General features: G+C 32.1%; 2 protein-coding genes across 3 annotated transcripts; both read right to left on the reverse strand.

Annotated features, from left to right (window-relative positions):
- Positions 1-2,184: 2,184 nt before the first annotated feature.
- LOC140449232 (uncharacterized) lies at positions 2,185-6,961 on the reverse strand. 2 transcript variants are annotated; one of them, XR_011951758.1, is made up of 3 exons: positions 6,462-6,961; positions 2,655-4,849; positions 2,185-2,614 (listed from the first exon to the last, which is right to left on the reverse strand). XR_011951758.1 is itself a non-coding variant. In XM_072542419.1 (2 exons), exons 1-2 carry the CDS (start codon positions 6,694-6,696, stop codon positions 2,775-2,777), a joined length of 2,310 nt encoding a protein of 769 aa, XP_072398520.1. In that variant the 5' UTR covers positions 6,697-6,961; the 3' UTR covers positions 2,185-2,774. The 2 variants fall into 2 exon arrangements, 1 of the variants encoding a protein (XP_072398520.1); XM_072542419.1 differs by having other exon boundaries at positions 2,185-4,849.
- A 3,330-nt stretch (positions 6,962-10,291) lies between these two features.
- LOC140449233 (motile sperm domain-containing protein 1-like) lies at positions 10,292-21,167 on the reverse strand. The gene is made up of 4 exons (XM_072542420.1): positions 20,939-21,167; positions 20,717-20,880; positions 17,231-17,367; positions 10,292-10,702 (listed from the first exon to the last, which is right to left on the reverse strand). The coding sequence occupies exons 1-4, from the start codon at positions 21,069-21,071 to the stop codon at positions 10,501-10,503; spliced, it is 636 nt and encodes a 211-aa protein (XP_072398521.1). The 5' UTR covers positions 21,072-21,167; the 3' UTR covers positions 10,292-10,500.
- Between the last annotated feature and the right edge of the window lie 835 nt (positions 21,168-22,002).

Below are 22,002 nucleotides of genomic sequence, written 5' to 3' on the forward strand. Positions count from 1 at the left end.
CTTTAAGTTACTGAGGGCCAATATTGATATTATTTATTTAAGTTATCGAGATTGTGTATTTTAAGTTATAGAGGTTTTGGGCTCCGATGGGAAGGGAGCATATAATTTTTTGAAGTTATAGAGGTTTTTAAGTTATTGAGGTTTGACCTATCGAGGTCCTACTGTATTTTCAAGAAGAAAAGATTCAAATGGTGAAATGGTATTATGGGAACCATTCTATTGTAGAAATAATACAGTTATTTATTGCTGCTTTTTAAAAACAATAACTTTTTAAAAAATGTTTTGTTTTCCGATGAATCTTAATTCACAATCCATAAACGTCATAATTCATCTGTCGTCCGCTATTGGTCTAGAGAAAATAAACAATAAACATTTGAGTATTGCTGTGAAAACACAATTCCCAAAGAAATTAAATGTGTGGACTGGCATTTATAACGATAATATAATTGGTCCATTTTTTATTACGAGAAATTTAAATGGACGAAAGTATCTAGATTTATTACGCAATCAGATTATTCCAGCAGTTCGAAACCTTGCGGTCAACTTCGATGATGTTTGGTTTCAACAGGATGGTTGCCCAGCACAAAATGCAATCGAAGTTACAAATTATTTGGACCAAACATTTCCTGGACGAATAATTTATACACGGGGAACAATAGAATGGCCCCCTAGATCATCAGATTTAGCACCCTTGGATTTTTATTTCTGGGGAATGCTAAAATCAAAATTATATCGGCATGCATTCGAACGAGCCACCAATTTAGCAGAATTGCAAGAGAAAATTGTTCAACTTTGTAGTCGAGTACAACCAAATCAGTTAAATGCAATGAGACTTGCTTTAATTGATAGATTCGGATTTTGTTTAGCTTAAAATGGTGGTTTGTTTGAACATTTAGTTGGTTAGAGATTTTTTTAAAATGCCTTTAATTTTAATTATTTAGAATAATTATTTTAGTTGGTTTTTTTCTTATAAAAATAATATTTATATTTAGTTAATGTTTGTTAATTATTTTGTTTCCTAGCTACCACAGCTAAAAATCTACAAAAATTACATTTAAAACTCGAATACCTATAAGTGTTTGGATTTACCCACGGAAAGTTGGTGACGAAATAATTTTATGCAAGGAACTGCACTCCCCATGAATGTCCGATAATTACTGTCGGTCATCGGGTGTATTTTTATGCCGCTTCGCACTGTGAAAGAAGGCGTTGCTTAAAATTTTACAACTCTTGAGGGGAACAATGCTTTGTTGCCACATATAAATTACTTAAATCAATGTTCTTTGTTAACTAATTAAGTAACTGATAAAATCGATTAGAGAATAACAATTACGTGGCTACTTTATTTGAATTTTTTTGGGACAATATTAATTTTCATTCTACAATGAACTGTAGTGGATTTAAATATTATTTTAGACTCATGTATCAGACTAAAATTTTAGAAGGAAAGATGTAACAGAAATAATAGCAACACTGTTTAAAAGTCATACCTACTCCATCGAGATGGTGACTGCCTCTCACTTCTATTCAAACAATTAAGTGTTCTCTTTGTTCCACATACTGAATAACGTATACGGTAGTTGAAAATTTGCCGAATCTATATATATATATATATATATATATATATATATATATATATATATATATATATATATATATATATATATATAAACAACACAGTTTATTAGGGCTGCAGTCAGTAGGTTTGGCCGGGATGTTATAAAAACACTCTTTTGACTTTTGGTCGAGCTTTCGGAATTTTTTATTCCTTCTTCAAGACACTGTAATTAGAAGAAAGTGTAAATATTTACAACATATCTCAAATTGTCATTAAAACTTACTAGTCGTTGAGATTATTTTTCTAAAGCTACGACACTCAACATTACAGAAATCGTCATTACAGATATATATATATATATATATATATATATATATATATATATATATATATATATATATATATATATATATATATAAGGTTCTTGAACTCCTATTTCTGTAATGACGATTTCTGTAATGTTGAGTGTCGTAGCTTTAGAAAAATAATCTCAACGACTAGTAAGTTTTAATGACAATTTGAGATATGTTGTAAATATTTACATATTTATATATATATATATATATATATATATATATATATATATATATATATATGTTAAGGTATTATTAAATAAAACTAGGAACAAAGAATAAGTGTTTTAATTCACAAAACGACAATCATAACAATAAAAGGAAAAGATGCAGAGTATATAGTTTATACATGTATCTATCATCATTTGACATTATAATCAAACATATTACAAAATAGCTTCCCACCTGACTGCGCTTCTTAGATTAAAAGTTCTGAAATCCATCTGCCACAAACACTCAGAAAAGTTAATTTTGATTTATATAATACTACTCAAACATCCAAATTTCCTCTTCTTTCGGTGCCGTCTCTAATGGCCGAATATGCAAAAGATTTGACTGAAGTAAATTGGAAACTGCAAGAATTAAGAAAGTAGCAAAAACAATTAAAGGCTTGTGTCTTGTATGTTGTTTCGAATCATAGGTCAAAGTCAAATTATTTAATAATCATTACATAATAATAATCATTAACAATATTATAAAACTGCTTAAAACAAATGTCGCATTTGTTTTTCTTCACTGTGCACTTTCAAATATATTTTTGTGAGAAAACAGCTTAAAACAAATTTCACACTTCTCTAGTGTGCACTCTCAAATGTGTTTTCAAAGTACTTTATTGACTAAATTGCTTAAAACAAATTTCACACTTAACAGTTTCTTCCAGTGTGCAATCTCAAATGTGTTTTCAAATTTCCTGACTGAGAAAATTGCTTAAAACAAATTTCGCACTTGTAAAATTTTTCCCCAGCGTGGACTCTCAAATGTGTTTTCAAAGAACTTGCTTGACTAAATTGCTTAAAACAAATTTCACACTTGTAAGATTTTTCTCCAGTGTGCACTCTCAAATGTGTTTTCAAATTACTTGCTTGACTAAATTGCTTTAAACAAATTTCACACTTGTGATATTTTTCTGCAGTGTGCACTCTCAAATGTGTTTTCAAATTACTTGCTTGACTAAATTCCTTAAAACAAATTTCACACTTGTAAGATTTTTCTCCAGTGTGTACTCTCAAATGTGTTTTCAAAGAACTTGCCCAAGTAAATTGCTTAAAACAAATTTCACACTTGTAAGATTTTTCTCCAGTGTGCACTCGCAAATGTGTTTTCAAATTACCTACATGACTAAATTGCTTAAAACAAATTTCACACTTGTAAGATTTTTCTCCAGTGTGCACTCTCAAATGTGTTTTCAAATAACTTGCTTGACTAAATTGCTTAAAACAAATTTCACACTTGTAAGATTTTTCTCCAGTGTGCACTCTCAAATGTGTTTTCAAATAACTTGCTTGACTAAATTGCTTTAAACAAATTTCACACTTGTAAAATTTTTCCCCAGCGTGGACTCTCAAATGTGTTTTCAAAGAACTTGCTTGACTAAATTGCTTAAAACAAATTTCACACTTGTAAGATTTTTCTCCAGTGTGCACTCTCAAATGTGTTTTCAAATTACTTGCTTGACTAAATTGCTTAAAACAAATTTCACACTTGTAAGATTTTTCTCCAGTGTGCATTTTCAAATGTGTTTTCAAATAACTTGCTTGACTAAATTGCTTTAAACAAATTTCACACTTGTAAGATTTTTCTCCAGTGTGCATTTTCAAATGTGTTTTCAAAGAACTTGCTTGACTAAATTGCTTAAAACAAATTTCACACTTGTAAGATTTTTCTCCAGTGTGTACTCTCAAATGTGTTTTCAAATAACTTGCTAGACTAAATTGCTTTAAACAAATTTCACACTTGTAAAATTTTTCCCCAGCGTGGACTCTCAAATGTGTTTTCAAAGAACTTGCTTGACTAAATTGCTTAAAACAAATTTCACACTTGTAAGATTTTTCTCCAGTGTGCACTCTCAAATGTGTTTTCAAATTAATTGCTTGACTAAATTGCTTTAAACAAATTTCACACTTGTGATATTTTTCTGCAGTGTGCACTCTCAAATGTGTTTTCAAATTACTTGCTTGACTAAATTCCTTAAAACAAATTTCACACTTGTAAGATTTTTCTCCAGTGTGTACTCTCAAATGTGTTTTCAAAGAACTTGCCCAAGTAAATTGCTTAAAACAAATTTCACACTTGTAAGATTTTTCTCCAGTGTGCACTCGCAAATGTGTTTTCAAATTACCTACATGACTAAATTGGTTAAAACAAATTTCACACTTGTAAGATTTTTCTCCAGTGTGCACTCTCAAATGTGTTTTCAAAGTACTTGCTTTACTAAATTGCTTAAAACAAATTTCACACTTGTAAGATTTTTCTCCAGTGTGCACTCTCAAATGTGTTTTCAAATAACTTGCTTGACTAAATTGCTTTAAACAAATTTCACACTTGTAAAACTTTTCCCCAGCGTGGACTCTCAAATGTGTTTTCAAAGAACTCGCTTGACTAAATTGCTTAAAACAAATTTCACACTTGTAGGATTTTTCTCCAGTGTGCCCTCGCAAATGTATTTTCAAATTACCTACTTGACTAAATTGCTTAAAACAAATTTCACACTTGTAAGATTTTTCTCCAGTGTGCAATCTCAAATGTCTTTTCAAATAACTTTTGCGAGAAAACTGTTTAAAACAAACCTCACATTTGTAAGGTCTTTGTCCAGTCACAACTTTCATATTTTTATTTAATGTTCTTTCTTCAGAGTGTTGACTCATATAATTTCCTTTGTAAGATAAATGTTTAATAGGGGTCTCCATAATTTCCATTTTGTTTTCGTCTTGTAGATAACCTAAAACAAACCAACTATAATATACTTAAATATTTGAGAATCAGGGAGAATGCGTTGAATAATCAAATTAAAGCATAATAAATAATTAAGACGGCAGAAGTAGTAAATGATAGTCAGCCCTATTGTCTTTTAATGTGTACTACCTCAATACATTCAATATTGTGCATAAAGATAGTAGTACAAACGGAGGTACTACACTGACCTTGAAACTTCTATGAGTCACCTTTTTTAACCAGAATTAGAAGAATAGCCTACTTCCGGATTTGTGGACTGCACCAGAATTCTCCTTAAAATATGAAATAATGTACTCATTTAACAATGCCCAAGAAGTATAAACCGGTCTCTACAAAGTATTATAAAAGATAAAATATATTCAACATTGTGGGATCATTATCATCACTGGCTCGAGAGTCATTTTGTGTCTTGGCCTGTTCAAGGATTTTTGTCTATTCTGATTTGTTTAGAGCTTTTTTCCCTGTTTTTTAATTTTTAAGGTTATTATATCATTTTCTATTTATTCTATGTACCTATCTCAGCTTCAGTCTTCCTCTTGTTCTTTTTCCTACTGGTACTTGTTTGGTATTTTGCCATCCTCCACTCTTTTCACATGTCCCATCCAACACATCCTATTTTAATAAATATTAGGATATTCGTATCTTGGTATATTTTAAACAGTACAAAGTTGTATCTTCTTCACCAAATTCCATTTTCGACTGTGTCTTTTAGAGAATGTCTAGGTTTCTGAACCATATATGAGTACCGGTCTTATTATGATTTTGTATATTTGGCATTTTGTTTTTCCTGTAACGTTATTTGATCTTATTTACCTAATTACTCAGTAGTAACATTTAACAATTGTTAAATTGGTTTTTCGGGCAATGAACATAACCTATAGATATATTTGACATTATGAAATGTAAGCTTAATATACTTCAGTGTTGCCATATACTCAATTATTTCATACTCTTACATGTAAAATTATGGGCAAGAGCACTTAATATAAGTATACGAAAATAAAATTTAAAACAAACAAGAACGTGAAAAATACATTATACAATTAAAAGCATAAAATTATACCTATAAATATTATAAAATAAAATTATATCTTGCATTTAAAAATTACTTATATATTAAAAACCATTAAAATTATGCCTACAGAAAAAATTAATAGTTTAGAAACTACAGAATAAAGTGAATTTTAACCATCTGTAGCAATCTAGCAATTCCTGATTTGAGATTTCTGGCTTCATTGCCAAATATATCAGTTTACAAAATAATTGACAAAGTCATACTTTATTGATCCTTTAAGACATTTAAAATAGATGTATAGGATACGTCACTACAGGATTCAGTATAAAAAACATTAATGTGTATAATACAATATTCACAGCGTTCCGGCTTATTACACTAGTACATTTAAATTATATACCTTTTATAAAGGATTTTAATAAATTTTTTGTGAGACATGGTATACAGCCAACTACAGGAACTTCCTGTTTCCTTGTGGATAATATAAGCATCTTTAATTTTAAAAACTCTTATACTTTATACAAAAAAATATGGCTATACATCTAAACTAATAAGGGGGGACTTAAAATGCATTGTTACTAACCTTTTTCAGTTTTTTGGTTTTCTCCAAGTGGGTTAATTTTATTTCCATGTTGTTCTATTTCAGTATTTACGGGACATTTCTTCAAGTCTAAATAATCACATGTGTCATGTGTATTTTGCCTACTAGATTCCTCCTGAATTTCACATTTAAAGTCATCCCAAAGAGCATCACCCAATTCATTACACTCGATTTCTATTTTACACGGTTCCTCGCTAATTTCTTGTTTTACTTCCATGTGATTCTACTTGATTTTTTGTATACCAATAATCATTTTACATCCAAAACGCTAAATTAGAGACATTTTTCATGTTTGGATTTGGTTCCAGTGAAGAATGAAGATAGCATCAAACGTCAAACCTCAAAGTAGCTGTTCTGTCAATTAAGTTTCACAGAACAAAATATTTCGTTGATAGGTGCTATCAAAGAATATAGACGCTTAAGCGGTGGTATGGTTGATAAACTCCATTCGCTTAGCTAGGGCACATTTTGACAGATTCATTGTCGGAAACCTACAACACAACAATTCCTACTTCTCAGTATTAATAGCTCAAGTATCCTACTATTGCAGACTTCTTTCTTTAAAAAAAGAAGAATTATTCTAAATACTGGAAGTGTATACTACACCCATAAAATTTTGTGTATTATATATTTAAAAAATATATTTCAGTTGTTATAATTTAACATAGCTATTTATTATATGGTGCAGATAAATAAATATTGATTGTCGGTAATTCGCAAAGTTCTATTTTATTTACTATTTAGTTTGTTTACTATTAATATTGGCTATGAGTACGTGTGCTTGGTTGTATAGTAATTTCCAGCCACTTTTAGTCTGTCAAAAAGTAACTAACTTCGAAAAAAAAATTAAATTCACTAGACAGTTCGGACTGGGAATAGCGAACAGAGTTTAGCAGTGTTGCCATGTCCTATAATGTATTTGTTATGCTTCAAATACAAAGAGAGAGAAAGCTTTTAAATTTTAAAAAGTACATGGTCTGAACCCTAAAACCACCAGTTGCCAGATGTCTATTTAACTATATTATTTACTCACATTTTACTAATTCGGATAATAAATGTAATGATTTTTCTAGGGCTGTGGCCTATTTTGTGGGAAGCAAAGTAATCTAGACACGCTTTACACTATTTTAAAGGTTTAACAAGAAACTACGTACTTAAACAATAACAATAATAGTTCCTTTTTGGATTCGTTCTGACCAGCAGAGTACATCGTTTTTTAAATGTAGTTCTGAACGGTGACCAGTTGACTGCCATGTCACTCGCTTCAGCAGTACAGTCAACCCAAGGGTTTGCAGCAATAAAAATGAAATGTGTACTCTTTTAAATTTTTATTCCAAGCTTTCGGACATTGGTTATGTCCTTCATCAGGGAGAAACTTAACGAGGTTGTATCAATGAAGATCTATTATAATATTGATAAAATTTATCATAGTCTCTCATCTATTTTAATATATAAAAACTATTTTTATGTTTAAAATTTTAAAAAATTACTGTAAATACAAAAACACTTAATTATTCTAAGTAATGTCACGTATCTATTCATGCATATTCATTTATTCACTTTTAACTGAAGAATAATTGGTATCATTTATTTCGTAAGATGAGAGAGTGGAAACATCACATTGATTTCACAAATACCAAAATACTGGCGAAACAAAATAACCATCAGAAACGCTCCTTTATTGAAATGTGTGAGATCCTCAAGAACTCATCGGCAATAAACAAAAGAACCGACATCGACAATTTGAGCCAGGTTTACCACTCTCTCATCTTACGAAATAAATGATACCAATTATTCTTCAGTTAAAAGTTGGCGTATTTTCCATTCAAAATAATAACAAAATCATCCCCTATTTCCAAGTTTCATTAAAACATAAATTAAAAATAATACGAGGCATGTTTTTTAAGTACGTACCGTTTTGCGATTCCGCCGCCGCAGCGCTACGGTCGGCGTTCCGCGCATGAGCGCTGGTTATCTACATCTCTTGTCTACGCACTGACGCCATTACAGTATGATTCTTCATTATATACTTGTTTACTCCAGTGTTTAAGATGCCTCCAACAATCGTGAGTCACGCTGATTGTGAAGTACGGGCTGTTATACGATTTCTTAGTGCTAAAGGCGTAAAACCGATCGATATTCATCGTGAGATCGTTGAAGTTTACGGACAAAACATTATGAGTGATGGAATGGTAAGGAAATGGGTGAGAGCATTTAAAGATGGCCGCACAAATGTGCATGATGAAGAACGGAGTGGGCGTCCTTCGGTCGTTAATGAAAATTTAGTGCAGAAAGTGGACGAAAAGGTGAGAGAAAACAGACGCTTTACAATTTCATCATTGTCCGACTGCTTTCCTCAGTATTCTCGTAGTGTTTTGTATCGCATTGTTACCGAGAACTTGAATTACCGGAAATTGTGTTCACGTTGGGTTCCAAAAATGTTGACGGATTTGCACAAAACCCAACGTTTAGGCAGTGCATTGACTTTCCTTGAGCGGTACCACAGTGAAGGTGAAGATTTTTTAGACCAAATTGTTACTGGTGACGAAACGTGGGTGGCCTACGTCACACCAGAATCGAAACAACAGTCCATGGAATGGCGACATTCATCATCACCCAAAAGAGTGAAGTTTAAGCAAACAATTTCTGCCCGAAAATCATGTGCACAGTTTTTTAGGACAGAAAAGGAGTATTGCTAGTGGAGTTTTTGCCTCGTAATGAGACAATCAATGCAGCGTCTTATTTTGAGACATTGAAAAATCTGCGTCGTGCAATCCAGAACAAAAGACGTGGCAAGTTGAGTAAGGGTATCGTTTTGCTGCATGAAAATGCCCGTCCACATGTGGCTAATCAGACCAAAGATCTCATCAAATCATTTAAATGGGAAACTCTAGATCATCCTCCATACAGCCCTGATCTGGCGCCCAAAGACTACCATTTGTTCCAGCACTTGAAGAAACACCTGGGCGGTCAGCGTCTTCAAGACGATAACGAAGTCAAAACATTTGTGATGCAATGGTTAACAAGTCAGGCGGCAGAATTTTATCAGGAGGGTATTCAAAAACTGGTGCCACGTTATGACAAGTGCCTCAATATTCACGGAAATTATGTAGAAAAGTAGATTAAGGTACAGGCTTTCATGTAAAAATAAAATTATTGCCATATCTTTGCACGTCTTTTTTTAATTCCAAAACGGTACTTACTTAAAAAACACGCCTCGTATATCAAATATTTCCGCCATACAAATCCACCCGTCCAACTAATTATGCAATGTCCCCTGTAGAAGTTCATAATTGTCTCAAACCTTGGAATTTGGTGACACATGGCCCTTAAAAAAATTTTCGGTATCGCGTCAAGTTGTTTGCTTAGATTGCAATAAATCAGAGCTTTGTTGGTCTTCAGTGGAGAACCATCTAAATGAAGCCAAATGTTCGTTTAAAATTTTTTAAATATTCATATCTACGAATATGAATATTATTTTCTGTAGAGTTTGTGTGTTTTTTGTTTTTCCTTTTTTGGTTAAATGCCAACCTGAATGACCGATTAAACCTCTAAATTGACTAGTTGAATACTTTAGAAATATAAATGGACGGTCGTAGTCTTTACAATATATATATATATATATATATATATATATATATATATATATATATATATATATATATATATATATATATATATATATATATATATATATATATATATATATATATATATAATATATATGTACATAAATCGTTGCATGTATAGTTAAACTTCACTTATGATTTAAAAATAATTATTGTTAAATATTTTTTACAATGAAATAAAAATCATGTAAATAAACAATTTATTATACAAAATTTTAAATATATACAAAATGAAAAAAACTGCGAGATTTTACGTTTTATTATAAAATGATTTAAACTGAATAACAAAAAATAAACCATTATTTATTTACAGTAAAAAACACACCACTTGAACACATGTTGCATCATTCATATTTAAAAACACCATATATACAACAGCAACCATGATGATATTATGCTCGGAAAATAACCATTGTAACCAATCCTAAGACATATGCCAATACCAACTTAAAATTGACGCTAATATGAAAATGAGCGGGAATACTAGACGGCTTCGGAGTTTCTTCTTGAGTTGGTAGCAGCATAGTTATCACACAAACTAATCCTATGACTATCGACAAAATGTAGTTTGTCGAATTTATCGCTGGCAGCGTCCTAAAACAAAATTTAAACTATTTTTCCTATTCATTGATGTAATACATAGAATTATTGTGAGAGTGGAGAGCCTCGCAATAATTCTTCCTTCAAGAAGAAAAAATCTTAAAAAAAAACAAACTTAAATAAAAACACAAAGCAAGAAAACCATAAAGACCTATGCATAATCTTCAAACACATATTTTTCCTCTCACGATTTTTATGAAAACGCTTATGATGGAAAGATAGATTTAACCTTCCTTTTCTCCCGAAGTAAATTCTTTGTCTATGGATACGGGTGGAACCAGTGGATAAAACTCATACCTGTTTAATTACCCCATTAATTCGTAGAAGTTTTTATAGTTTCATGTTATCGACGTATCAAAACTAAAAATCATTTTTTTGGAATAAAAAATATAATAAAACTTTATATTCAATTAAAATTATATATTTATTCAATGCAACTTTTACAAAAGATATTTGAATGATTAGGACAAATAAACCTCTTACATGTTTAACATCTTGTACGAGATTTTCTGTCTTTTTCCCATCCGCCGTCTTTACACGTTCCACGTTTTGGACTTTCATTTGCATTTCCACTTGTTCCAGCTTTTGAATAAACTTTCAGACTTGCAGAGTATAATTATATATATATATATATATATATATATATATATATATATATATATATATATATATATATATATATATATATAAGGTTCTTGAACTCCTAAGTGGAGCATAGAGCTTCAGTGAAAACGCGCCATCGGGTTCTATTTTGCGCTAAGGCCTTCACCTCATTCCAAGACTTTCCTTGGCCTCTTATCTCGTCCATGATGGATCTTCTCCAAGTTTGTACTGGGCGACCTCTTTTTCTTTTCCCTTGGGGATTCCACTCTAGGGCAGTCTTTGCGATACTGCAACTATTTTTTCGGAGTGTGTGACCGATCCAACCCCACTTTCTGGACTTAATTTCATTTTGTACCCTCTTTTGTTCGGTCAGGTGTAGCAGATCGTCGTTTCTGATGGTGTTAGGCCAGAATATACGAACAATTCTTCGTAGAAATTTGTTAACAAAGACCTGCAGTTTGCCTGTGAGGGTGTTTGTCACTTTCCAGGTTTCACATCCGTAGAGTAGAACAGACATGACATTTGATCGAAATATTCGGATCTTTGTCCTTGTAGTATACTCGCCAGATCTCCAAACAGGGTTGAGCGTGCTGAAAGCTTGTTGAGCTTTTCGTATCCTCATACGAATATCGTCTTCTGTACTTCCGTTTTCTGTTATGACACTTCCAAGATACGTAAAGTTTTCCACATTTTCAATCTGCATATTGTCGATAGTGAATAGCGTGTTGTTCCTTGCATTTATTCTCATGGACTTGGTTTTACTAATATTGATTTTCAAACCTATTTTATTGGCTTCAGTGGAAAGTGTTTCCAATTGGTAAGCTAGATCTTGGAACCTTTGACCTAATATACAGATATCGTCCGCGTATTCTAGATCGCTTAGGCGTGTGGTTAACGTCCATTGTATCCCTCTTGTGTCGGAGTCTAGTTTGGAGAGAACATAGTCTATAGCTATGTTAAAAAGAAACGGAGAAAGCACGCATCCCTGTCTAACTCCAGTAAGTACGTTGAATTCGTCACTGTTGATCCCATTGTGTGTCACGCTGCATTTCGCATCAGTATATAGTGACTTTATAATAGAAATTATTTTTTGCGGGATGTTTCTTAGCTCTAAAATTTTCCATAGAGCAGCGTGAGACAAGCTATCAAAGGCACGTTCAAAATCAACAAAAACCATGTATAGGGGTGTGTTCCATTCAACCGATTGTTCCATTATTACCCTCACAGTATTAATGTGGTCTATGCAGGAGGATTCTGGCCTAAAGCCTGCTTGATTAGCTCGAAACTCAACCTTGTTTGTTATTCTTTTCAGTATGATGGTCGCAAAAATTTTATTTATGACAGTAAGCAAGGTTATTCCTCTCCAATTTTTGCACAGTGTGAGGTTGCCTTTTTTTGGAAGCTTGATAATGTTACCTTTTTTCCAGCCCGCTGGAATGTGGTTTGTTTCCCACACCTCTCGGATTATGGGGAGCAAAAGTTCAGCAGTTAGATGCGGATCAGCTTTAAGCATTTCAGCAGCAATGTTATCGATTCCCGGTGACTTGTTGTTTCTCAGAGATTTGATAGCTGCTATTATCTCCGTTTTGGAAGGGGCCTCGCAAGAAATATGCAAGTCTATATTCTGCGGGTTTTCGACTATTTCGTCTGCAGAGTATAATTAAATGAGTGTAATTAATTATTTGAGAAAGTAAAACACCGCTCCATGTGCAGAACAGAATGACAACTTCTTTATTACTTCTGTCATGGTAGCCAACCTGATTTACAATATGTTTGGGGATCAGGATAGGCAACATTTCAATACCCCCTCTCAATGCTGGAACTGCTTCTTCCCACAGACTTTTAGGAAGATTTGTTTCAACAAACATCGCTCTTACCTTGTCTAAAATAGTACGATCAAATCGTTCTGCTATACTATTCTGCTGAGGTGTGTACCCAGCTGTAAATTCTTGCACTATACCATGTTGTACACAATAGTTTTTAAAAATTTTAGAAGACATCTCTCCTCCCATATCCATTCTTATTCTAGATACTCTCCTTCCTTCTGCTGCTAATTTTTCAATGTGATTAATAAGATGCGACTCACTCTCGCATTTTCTTGTCATTAAATAGACAACACTAAAATGTGAAAAATCATCAATAATTGATAAGTAATACTTCTCACCAGAAAATGTTGGATCTTTGGGCGGACCCCAGGTGTCAACATGTAAAAGTTCGCCAACTCTAGAAGATTTTTTGTACAAAACTTCTTTAAAAGTCCCAACAATTGAAGTCCCCTTCTATTTACATGCCCTAACCGTAAGTGCCATAAGTTTTTATTACTATGCTTTGCTACTAAACTGGATTGCACTTTATTTAAATGAAAATTTGCAACAAATAAATTACTTTTGTGTTTACAACAAATAAGTTTGAAGTTCTTTTTTCTTATTTCAGCCTTATTTTCTGTAAATACAAATGTGAAACCCAAATTGTTTAGTTTACTAACTGATAATAGATTATATTCTAGATTATTTAATATGAGTACATCAATGTTGATAGGAATTTCATTGTAATAAACTTTTAACATACCTTTTTACAAGAATTCATTACCCTTCCATCTGCTATTTTAATGCCAACAGGCTCAATTTCAACAATGTTACTTATAAATTGTTCATATTTACCACTGCACATATTTTGTGATGCTCCGGAATCTATTATAAATGAAATTTGGTTGTCATCATTCTTGAGATCTTCAGCTGATAGGGCTGTGATAAAACTTACTTCATCTTCAGCTACTTTCGCATGGACATTATGCTTACTTTGTGTATTATTACCAGTTCTTCTGCCACGGGAATAGTTATTTCCACGAAAAAATCTACCTCCACTGCTGTTACCTCTATAATTATTGTTTTTTTCTGAAAAAATTGGACACTAAACTCCCTTCAAGTCCACAAAATGAGCAACGGGGTTTTTTATTATCTTGCTTTTTATAAAACGAGGATTCTTCACTTACTTTTTCATTATTTTTCAACTTCAGTTCTGCATCAAGTAATTTTGCTTTAACAAAGTCAACAGTTAACTTGTCATTTGACGTTTCTAACAGTAATGACAGTGTCGAACGTATCTGTCATTGTTAACAACAGGTGACAAACCTTATCATCTTCTTCTATTGTGGTTCCAGTGGATTCGAGGTCACGTATTAAACAATCGAACTCAACGAAAAACTTTTGTAAATCTGTGCCTTGTTTATATTTCAAGGTTAATAACTTTTTTCGCACATATAAACGAGAAAGAATACTTTTTCTTTCAAAAACTTTTTCTAAATTTTTTATCATTTCGAAAGCTGACTTACAATCACGAATATATTCTAAATGTTCATCTGTAATGCATGTGACAATAATAGATCTCGCTGTTGCATCATGCTTTTTATGCTGAGATTGCTCGTCTCTTGATAAAGCTGCTAGTTGCGTTGCAGTTACTTCTGTGGTAATCAAATCTTTAACACCTCTGGCATCTAGAAGATTGCCTAATCTAAATTTCCAGGACGAAAAATTCGTAGATGTTAATTGCGGATACAAACTCACGGTTGAATTCGCACTACTTAAACTTTAGGCTGCCATTTTTAATTTTATTGCCGGTCACTAATAACACTTTTTGCCGGTTTCCACAAATTGGGAACACTAAACAAAAACTTTACTTGTTATGGAATGTATTCTGGGCCCATAACCTTTTGAATAAACTTTCAGACTTGCAGAGTATAATTAAATGAGTGTAATTAATTATTTGAGAAAGTAAAACACCGCTCCATGTGCAGAACAGAATGATAACTTCTTTATTACTTCAGTCATGGTAGCCAACCTGATTTACAATATGTTTGGGGATCAGGATAGGCAACATTTCAATACCAGCTACTGCATGTAAATTTATTTGGATTTTTTGTGCAACGTTTGTTGTCATTCGGGTAGTTCGGCATTTTTCTGTTAATTTATATGCCAATTCGTTTATAAAAAGCCTTCTTTTATGTAATTTGTTCCTATTATGAAACCCAAAAATTGATGATAGGGCTTCTTTACTTTTATTTGGTAGAAATTCAACTGGAATAAAAGTTTTTATCTTTCGTAATGTTCCAATTAGTGTTAGTTTACGTTTTAATAATTCAGGTAATGGTAGTCAGTAAAAAAATTATCCGTGATTATGTTTCGCCCAGAATTCTGAACATCTTTTATAAGTCGTAAAACCACATTTCTGCCCTAATGTACGTCACGGGGCTGATTTTCTACTTTTCCTGTATACACTTCTGCACAATACACACGCAGTTTTGACATCAGATAAAAGCCATAATTTAATTCCATATTTCCCACGTGGTTTTGTTGGAATATACTGTCTGAAGGAACACTTACCTCTAAATGGTACAAGTTGTTCGTCGACAGTGAGGCTTTCATATGAAACAAACATTTTGGAAAGTTGTGCTACAAATAAATCAGAAACACTTCTAATTGGAGCTACCTTGTCGTGCCTCCGTCGAATAGGTCTATCCTCTTTATTATCAAATCGCAAAAAGCGGCTAATGTTACAAAATCGTTTCAAAGACATAGTAGCTCTAAAAATGGGCCTACCATCAGAATTGCTCCAAAGTTCCTGCAAAGATTCTCCGGCACCTTTATGAACACCAGCCAGAAGAAGTAAACCTTGAATAAAAATGCAAAATTTCAAGTTAATTTATTCTATAACTGTAATGAAAGTATTTATCTATAAAAGCTTCTAACTCTTCCAGTGATATTTCTTTTACAGTTAACATTTTTTCATTACATATGCGACCACATTCTCTGTTAGTTTTCACTAAGAGTAAATTGAGCATTTCATCAGTGAAAAACAATCTCATTGAAGATATAGGTTCATCAGTAATTCGTTGAGTGGCATATCTTGTGGGACCTGGCACAGGATTTAGTATATTGATGGATCTAAACAATATACAACGCAATTAGTAACCAAAACCCACATATTTAGTAAGAAAATATGTGTAGCACTTGACCCACCACATACCTTACACGTGACGGAGGTGGTTGATATTTGTTCCAGACTGTCCCATCCCGAGTAGTATATTGTAAATCTTCTTGTTCAGGAACTTCTATTTCATTTTCCGAATTTTCGCTTTCATCTTTGTCATCATCAACCATAGATACATGATCTTCTTCAGAAAATTCTTCATCTACTAACTCTGCATCACTAGTGACGTTTCTAAATTGGTAGATTCATCTTCAATTTCTGAGTCTTCTTCAAGGATTTTTCGTAATTCCTCTTCCGTGAGTCCTCTCCTGGAGCTCATTTTTCAGCAAGCGCTTATTATTCTGTTTTTCACAAATGATTGTATACCACACTCTCAACTCTAAACTCCAAGCGATCAAGTCTGGTACAACACTAAAGATACTCGACAAACGCTTCCGAAAATAGAACCCATAAAATCTAATCACCCTTCTCAGAAAAATAAACAAAACAAACATCACGTACATTTGGAAACACTTCTAGGTCCAGGCGTATCCAGAGACAATACAAAGGTTAATTGGACTATCAATATTAGAGTAATAAAATGCAATTTCCAGTTTAAAACAAAATATAACGCAGTTGAACCATCGCTGAAATCTTTAAGCTTTTGAACACTAAACTCTTATGCGAATTATTTAACAACATATACAAAATTCCCAGACAATTTGCAAAAAAACGAGGAAAAAAGTAACTTTATGGATATTTGCTTATAACAAATTGGAAAACTAAGTTCCTGAACATTTCACATGAAACATTTGGAGATATCTACAAAAATAAAGCAAAGAAAAATGTGATACTAATCTTTGTTTTTGAATAACAATTTTGCAAACCAGCTGTGTTGGGAAAGTTCGAAATTTTCCCTACTTACCTGTTTGTCATATACAAATAAAGACTTACCTATTTGTCATATACATTCTTTGTTCATCTGTTGTACTTCTGTCAGAATGAGGTAAATTTTGAAAGTCACCATCATTGGAAATGTTGTCTCTTTCACCAGGCATTAGCAGGGCTTCAATATCTCTTTTACCAAGGAGCTATAAACAAAATACGAAGTTATAAAATATGAAGAAATAAAAACGAAAGTGGGTTTCAACAAGACGGGTGTTCTGCACATAATGCAAAAGCCTTTAGAGACTATTTAGCGTTAATTTTTGCTGAACCTGTCATTATTACAGACGGTACAATAAAATGGCCATCTCGGTCAACCGACTCTAGATTTTTATTTTTGGATGATGCTAAAAACGAAATTGTACAGGTATGAGTTCGAGCGAGCCACCAACTTGGAGAAACTGAAAGAAAAGATAATCCAACTTAGCCAAAACATATTGGCAGATGAACTCAACGCCATGAAAAATTTGTATAATAGATTTGGTTACTGTTCGTTACAATGTGGTGATATGTTTGAACATTTAATTACCTAAAAATTTGGTTTAGAATGTCTAATCGTTTGGAATTATTTTTTATTTGATATTTGATTTTTATATAACTAATTTTTATTGTATTTATTAAAAAGGAGTTAAAGAGGTAAGGTTTAAAGTAGAAGCGTTGAAGAGCCCTGAGATAGCTAAGAGATTCGAGGAAAGTCTCGAAAGCAAGCTGGAAGGCTGCACGGATGTTATAGTTGAAAGTATTAACAACTATTGGAGGCAGTGTAGAGCCACATTGGAAGAAGAGGCAACTGAAGTTATCGGAAAGTAAAAACGTACAAAATTAAGGTCAGGCTGGTACGATGAGGAACAGAGGAAGAGTATAGGTAGCTGAGAAGAGAAGAAAAACGAATACTTAAAAAAAAAAGAAGAAAGAGCATATAGAGAGCCAACTAAAAGAAAAAGAACTAGGGAACTATAAGGCACAAGCAGAAACGCGAAAGTTCTACAAGAGGATTAACCAACCCAGGAAAGAATCCAAACCTAGATTATCAATCGTTAGAAATAGAACAGGTGAGATCATACTAGAAAGATGGGCAGAAAACTTCGAGGAAAGGCTCAATATAAGAGGTGAGACAGGGCTCCACGAATCAGAAATACCAAATAATATCATATTTTAAATTAAAAGATGTAATTTTTCGTCAAGTTTAAATTTAATATAATACAGCTGCTCCTTCCTAATGCTTTACTAGTACTGTCTTTATTTATTATGCTTTATGAAAGATCAAACCACTATAAACCCATGCATTACCATTGGCATAATAAACTAGTTCTGCTCGTTACTAGTGTCCTTACTTTGACGACGCGACATTCCAAATAGTTTTTTATGAAGCTTTTTCATTGAGGCGTCATAATGCAGTTTATTATTTTTATTTGGAATAAGGCACTATGTGACTTTAAAATAAGCTTATTTTGGTGTTTATATTTCCAATTCGAAAATCGTAGTTAAAATACGAAACATTAATAAATTTTATTTATATAAAACGATTTCCGAAGTTAAAATCAAAATGTTAAATTAAACTTATTGTAAAGGAAAATTGTGGCATATTCCCAATAAAAAACAGTAAGCTTCCATTTAAATCAATTCGCCTAAATTTGATTATCTTAGAACATTGTTCAAATGCTAAAAAGACAACAGGTCAAATAAAACCAATAAGTTTGGCAACATTGAACTTCCCCTCTTTTATTATTTATAAACTAAATTTGCTTAGCTCGGGCTTATTTTGACAGATTCATTGTCGGAAACCTACAACACAACAATTCCTACTTCTCAGTATTAATAGCTAAAGTATCCTACTATTGCATACTACTTTGTTTAAAAAAAGAAGAATTATTCTAAATAGTGGAAGTGTATACTAAACACATCAAATTTTGGGTAGTATATATTTAAAAAATATATTTTATTTGTTATAATTTAACATAAATATTTATTATATGGTGCAGATAAATAAATATTTATTGTCAGTAATTCCCATGTCGGTATTTTATTTACTATTTAGTTTGTTTACTATTAATATTGGCTATGAGTACGTGTGCTTGGTTGTACAGTAATTTCCAGCCACATTTAGTCTGTCAAAAAGTAACTAACTTCGCAAAAAAATAATTACTAAATTCACTAGACAGTTCGGACTGGGAATAGCGAACCTAGTATAGTAATGCATTTTCGACAATATAAAGGGGAAACCTAATATACCTCTCTCTTTTTAAACAGGTGTTTCTCACTCCATCTCATGTAAGGTCCATACTGACCATAAACTTTTACCTACACTGTATGTTATCACTATATTATGATATAGTACTTATATATATAACACTATATACATAAGATATAACACTGCTGATATTATTACACAATAACCAATAATGACTTGGGATAGCTCAAAGGATAGTGTCTTGATTATTATGGAAAAGGCTAGTATTCAATACATGGTGCAGCCAAAACATCTAGATATTCTTAAAATATCTAAAAAAAGCTCTAGATCTACTAAGACGGAATAAAATCATAACCTTGAGTAAGATCAGGGATAATAATAAAGGTTACAGTTAAATATAGCAGATAGTATAGCAGATAGTCTGTTAAATTACAGACTATCTGCTATACTCTTAAGCTGCACAAGAGTGGTGTAAAGGGAAGATTATCATTATTAACCAGAAATCTTCATCTCTAAATATCACGAAATACTTTTGATAAAAATGAAAAACTGTTATAAGAAAGCCAAGTTGATGTGTGGTCAGCATCACATTACCATGGCAATTACTTCATACATATTCCTTCAGTTGGCAAAATAGGCCTAGCCATAATTTATGAAATTTGAGTACATTTATTGTAACAGCAAAATATTCATTGACATAAAACTGTTGATTATTAAAATAGAAAACTCGAAATCAAGCTAGTTTCAGAAAGAGATTTAACACTGGCGATCATTTGCTAGTTATTAAAATATTAATAGAAAAGTCAATAGGGCACCAACCAATCAACTGTTGGTGAAAAAACGGCACATCAGATTTTCATGTTTATTTCTTTTTTTTTTTTTCAAAATATAAATCATTATCTCAATATTTCAATAAGCTGCACTACTTTTAGAGTGTAAACTAATTACAGTAAAATGAAAATGAAAATAAATAAGCCAATGTGAGATGAATCAGTTGAAACAAAATCTTATGTACCAGCATCTGTCTTTCTTTTACATATAGGAACTGTTATACATAGGAACTAGAATATTCAAATCTCTTATATCCAATAAAATTATTCATTTTATTAATTGCAGAAACATGTTTTAAAGGTTAAAATAATATTTTTCAAATTATTAAGCTTTTTAACATGCTCCTAAATGACTTCTAATGTATTGTGTACAAATAAAAACATTAAAAGTAACTGTTTACCATTTTTCCACAAATTAAGCTTTAATTAGGCATATAGACTTTAACCACTGATAAATTATTTATTAGACGTTACCTGCTTGGTAGCATGATCCTGCATAGATATCCTGAATTTATCCACAACATTACAATTAGATATGATAGGTGCTGTATGTCGAATCACAATATCAACCAACATTTGTGGTCCTATACTTCCTTCTGGATCTATCACTGCATACTTGTTTGGCGAAGTAGAAAGCACTGAAATATTAAAATTGCTCTTGATTTATTATAATTGTATTAATTTTAATGCAATTACCTTTAAATCGCACTGGGAAGTCATATGGATTATAGAGAGTCAACAATTGTTTGTGTGTAGATTTAGTACTTAAATAAAATTTTAAAGAATTAGGAAACACGAACACTGGAATTTTTTGGATATTTAAACTCATTCTGTACTACTACGACACTTTGGAGTTTATGCTGACCAATACATTGTTTAACAAATATATAAATGCTGGTATTGACGTCAATCAGCTGGCTGTGTTCACTGTCAAAACAATGCATCAAAAACCCTTCCAATTCATGTCTTACACAATGTGTTATACAGCCCATATTTTTATAGAAATCTTAATTTGAACAAAATACAACGCAATATAACATTTTTTAAAACCCAAATACAAATACATCATTTTATATTTTATTGCTACAAGCTATAACGTAGTTCTCTGCTACAACATTAGAAAATTTAAAAACTATTGACCCATTCAAATTTTATAGACCTGACTGTATTTCTATAAGAATAGTCCATTTCTTCTTTTTATATATTTCGTCCACAGTATATACCATAAATATTAGTGTACGTGGAATAGGACAAGTGGGTAAAGTGAATTGCATCGGCCCAGCCGTTCATAATGGCGACGGCGCTACTAGTTATGTTAGGTGGTGATATGACATTTATAGAAGCGTATGACGTTGATGTAAGTGCTGTTGCCATGGTTTCACTAGTTATGCATATTTACCCAAATAAATCTTTTGCAAAAAACAAAGATTCTAGCAAATTCTACTAAAATCACAACTTCAATTTACATTACTTATTTCTGTCATACATTCTTAATTTTAATAATATTTCAGTATTATAGATTTTCATGGGCCTTCTACTCCTGAGCAATAGGTACATACTAATTTGTGATGATCCTGAAGAGCAAGATCACAGAAATGCTAGAGTTTACACTTTATTATCTACAGATGGTCCTTTGAGAAAGAGTAATTTAGAAGGTATGGAACTTATAACAAACCAGCACTAATGAATATAGAAGCATCTGTATTTGTTTATCAGAAGAAATATCTCCAACACGATGAGAAGATTAAATGAAGATTGGT

This window comes from Diabrotica undecimpunctata, chromosome 8, assembly GCF_040954645.1.
Source record: "Diabrotica undecimpunctata isolate CICGRU chromosome 8, icDiaUnde3, whole genome shotgun sequence".
In the NCBI taxonomy this organism is placed as follows: domain Eukaryota; kingdom Metazoa; phylum Arthropoda; class Insecta; order Coleoptera; family Chrysomelidae; genus Diabrotica; species Diabrotica undecimpunctata.